At 41.6% G+C, this 4,360-nt stretch overlaps 1 protein-coding gene across 1 annotated transcript; it reads right to left on the bottom strand.

Moving 5' to 3' along the window:
* Window positions 1-1,170: 1,170 nt before the first annotated feature.
* Window positions 1,171-4,130, bottom strand: LOC311034049 (saxitoxin and tetrodotoxin-binding protein 1-like; the record flags this gene model as incomplete). The annotated part of the gene is made up of 5 exons (XM_084041789.1): window positions 1,171-1,306; window positions 2,050-2,175; window positions 2,680-2,817; window positions 3,317-3,402; window positions 4,123-4,130. The coding sequence occupies 5 exons, from the start codon at window positions 4,128-4,130 to the stop codon at window positions 1,245-1,247; spliced, it is 420 nt and encodes a 139-aa protein (XP_083897915.1). The 3' UTR covers window positions 1,171-1,244.
* Window positions 4,131-4,360: the final 230 nt, after the last annotated feature.

Raw genomic sequence — 4,360 nt, 5'->3', positions numbered from 1 at the left:
TGGTCGCAGACCCCTATCCTAAAAGGTTTCGTGCCATGGACCCCCCAGAAAAGAGGATTTGTGTTAAACATTTTTCAAACACTTTCAAGATTTTTCAAAAATGTTCATGAAATAGCACATGTACAAGCTCACAGCGTGGTGCAAAGTGACGTGCCGCGAGCTTGTACATCTGGGTTAGGTTTTTTTTTTTTTTACAGTTTAATCATTATTATCGTTGTTGTTATTACCTATGCTGCTGCATTGTCTGAAGGAAGCAGAACAACAATATGTTTTAAAGGTTTGATATAGTTTGATGATGGCGGAGTCTCCTACTGACCGATGACCCAGTCATCAAATTATTGGCTCAGGAATCAAAAGACAAAAACTAAGAAATCTCCATGAATTCTAGGCTTCACGGGGTGTGTAATTGATAGAAAATAAGATTTTTTGGGGATGACCAACTCCTTTAATCTTATGTACCTGTACACAAGATGTAACGATAAAGTACAACCTTGAACCTTGATCCCTGACTTTATAAGATGTGCATTCCCAACTATGAAAATGAATGATACTGTATGATACTTCAACATCTGAAAAACTAAACAAAAAATCACACCCTGTGTGAAGTGAGTGGTGCCTTTGATGAGCCCCGTATTGACCCCCGTATTGATGTTGTCATCAATGTTTGTGGACAGACATAGAAAACAGACTAGAAAATGTGCTCCTCGGAGCACAAGTCTCCGCCAGCAGACCCGTGCTATTTCAACCAAAGGAAATCACTTACCCTATCTTTAACCATAGTTTTCTAGAAATGTTCTGATTCTTAGATTAGAACATCTAAGAGTGACATCAGTGCCATCAGCCAAGCTAACATTGGACATGTTAGCTTGGCTGATGGCACTGATGTCACTTCGAAACATGTAAACAATGTTTCGAAGTGACACACCTATTTATAGGGCTCTATTTCGTCATGCGTCTCGCTAGCCAATCAAAGCACACCCTTTCAACATATTGTCACGTGTCACGTGATGCTTCACCAATGTTAGCTTGGTGGACACACGGACATACATACATACATACATACATACATACATACATACATACGGACAAAGCCAGATATATGAATGATGGAACATTGAGGTATGGGTTATTTTTTATGTTTTTTTTTTTTTTTTCAGGTGTATTACATGTGTGATGAGGGCATGTAATAACACAATGGGACTCAAACCCACAACCACTCCAGTACAGTACGTCACTGCTTCTCCTTATGCATCTGCAGGTGCAGCGGGTGCTGCTTCCTCCTCCACGACTTTCTTATGGCAAACCTCTGCGTGAGGGGAGAGAGGACAGCTGTCAGCTACAGCAGGGGTTCCCAAACTGGGGGTCAGGACCCCCAAATTATTTTGGGGGGTCCCCAGATGATTAGCTTAATGTGCAACATTGTTTTCTCACTCAACAGTAAACAAACCAACAGACAGTAGAAGTGTATACAAGGTATCTGCACGTTTCTAAAGCTACAATGTAATGACTTTTAAGACCTTTTTTTAAAAAGTTGTAGTTCACCCAAAAAATGACTTATTTTCTATCAATTACACACCCCATGAAGCATTGAATTTATGGAGATTTTTTTGTCTTTGACGCATTCCTAATCATTCATGTATTAAGACTCAAAGGAGTCTCTTTGAGTTTCCTACCGGAAATACACCTGTCATCAAATTATTGGCTCAGGAATGTGTCAAGAACTAAAAATAATTCCATGAATTCAAGGCTTCATATGGGCGTGTAATTCATAGAAAATACATTTTTTTTTGGGTGAACTATTCCTGTAATACCAAATTGCACTTTCAGTTTATTTTCATCGATTGTGTTCCCGGCTTGGTTCAATAGTTAGTTAAGCTCCTTTTTAACATATTCTTTCAAGGTAGTAAAATAAGAAAATACCATGAAATTCATTCAATTCAAAAACCCAACAGAGACGATTTATTGAATTGTCGTTCACGGTGAATGAAAGCATCAGAATAATGATGTAATAATAATAATAATAATAATAATGATAATAATGAGACTTACCAGACACCCCATCATGAAAGTAGTTACGATCGAGCAGGAACTTCAGACATTCAGCTTGTTTCGAAATGTAACCCTGAGCAGTGGCCATCTTGTCAGGGTCAGCCTCCACATGTTTACCCTCCGTTCCTAATACACACAATTTCAACAAGCAAGGAAAACACCAGGCAATACATCAAATGCATAGAAATAGTAATCTAGGATCATAGGTAAACCAATAACCTATCATCAATCTAAACAGAATAATATATTTTAAAAATCTATCATTGAAGCTATATGTAGGTTGCCACACTGGACACACGTGCACACACGTGCACACACACACACACACACACACACACACACACACACACACACACACACACACACACACACACACACACACACACACACACACACACACACACACACACACAGTGTGTTACTAAGATCTAGCAGTCATTGTACCAGGCAGCTCTCATATTCCACTTTGTCATGACGACTATGCATCGACTGAGCGTCCAGTGTATGTGTCTATACCATTGGTTCTCAAAGTGAAGCCCCCAGGTGTGTGTGTGTGTGTGTGTGTGTGTGTGTGTGTGTGTGTGTGTGTGCGTGTGCGTGTGCGTGTGTGTGTGTGTGTGGCTGGCTTACTGGAGAAGAATAGGACTCGTCCCTCGTGTCCAAAGAAGTTTGCTTTGTAGATTCTGACCAGGCAGTCAGGGCAGGTCTTGTAGAAGACCACATCGGCTGAGATGTTGTGCTTGGATGTAATGCCGTCGTGTTCCCTCACTGGAACGCACGCACGCACATGCACATGCACACACACACACACACACACACACACACACACACACACACACACACACACACACACACACACACACACACACACACACACACACACACACACACACACACACACACACACACACACACACACAATTCTGTTCTTATTTTTCTTGGTTTGGTTCACATTGACCTCCAGGGATCAGATCACATCTCATCTCTTGTATCTGTATCTTATCGCCTCTGTCGGGTGGAAACCTCATAGTCATATATCACTGTAACTTTTCAGGATTAAAATTCAAACGTAGCAAAACTAGCATATCTACAAGCTCAAAACGTGAAACGATGCGTTTTGAGCTTGTGGATCTGCTACTTTTGATACTCTTGTGTGACACTGTACCCCGTAGTATGATCAAGTAGGGCATTAATTTACGGAGAACAAATAAATATGGAGATAGGAGGTTTCTGCCCGACATCAACTTCACATAGTGTTGGAACTCACCAAATTCGTCAATATGCAGAGTAAGAGCTGCTCCCTCTGGGTCCACCACTTTGGCGTCACTGGAGCGGCTGGAACATGCGCCGGCCCTGTGTGACAATACGTACACACGCACACGCACACAGACACACACACACACGCACGCACGCACAGACAAACACGCATGCACGCACGCACCCACGTACAGACACACACGCATGCACATGTACGCGCACGCGCACGCACACGCACACACACACACACACACACACACACACACACACACACACACACACACACACACACACACACACACACCACAGTCTGTTAGTCAAACAATGAGCTGAAAACCTACACTGTGATGACCAGTGGTGGAGAAAGTACTAAATTTTTCTACTTAAGTAAAAGCATCAATACCCTATTGTAGCAGATGTAGCAGTACAAGCTCACAACGCGTCGCAAGGCAACGCGTTGTGAGCTTGTAGATCGACTATTTTCGAAGCCTTGAATTCATGGAGATTTATTTGATTTATTCTCATTCCTGAGACAATAATTTGATGATAACAATAAACATGCTAATGTATCCGGTAGGAGACACAAAGGAGACTCTTTGTGTCTCCTACCGGAGAGACCGCGATAAAAGAGAGAGAGAGAATGCGATAAAAACCAAAAAGTCTCCATGAATTCAAGGCTTCATGGGGTGTATAATTGATAGAAAACAAGTAATTTGTTGGGCGAACTACTCCTTTAAAGTGCTTGTGTGAACGGCCCATAACTCTGGCCTCCCCTTTGCTGGCCTTGCCAAGCTATTGTGAAATTTGCAGATCTACAAGCTCATAACGCATCAATTAAAAAAAAAAAAAAATAGGCAAAATCAGGGTATAGATATATTTGTTTTAAAAAGGCCCAAGATTAAGTCATTGAATTAATATTAAAGTTACAAGTACTCACAGGTCTTTGTTGTTTTCGTGCATGTGAATGGTTAAGTTGTCTGGGTTCAGAGCTAGGTCAAGGTGAGAAGTGGTAATGTTGCCGATCATTCCCTGACCCCCCTCGAAATCTGCGAAC

The sequence above is a fragment of the Gymnoscopelus microlampas genome (genome assembly GCF_963454915.1).
Source record: "Gymnoscopelus microlampas genome assembly, chromosome: 18".
Classification (NCBI taxonomy): Eukaryota; Metazoa; Chordata; class Actinopteri; order Myctophiformes; family Myctophidae; genus Gymnoscopelus; species Gymnoscopelus microlampas.
Note: the sequence above shows the minus strand (reverse complement) of the source record. Positions and strands in the feature narration are given on the sequence as shown.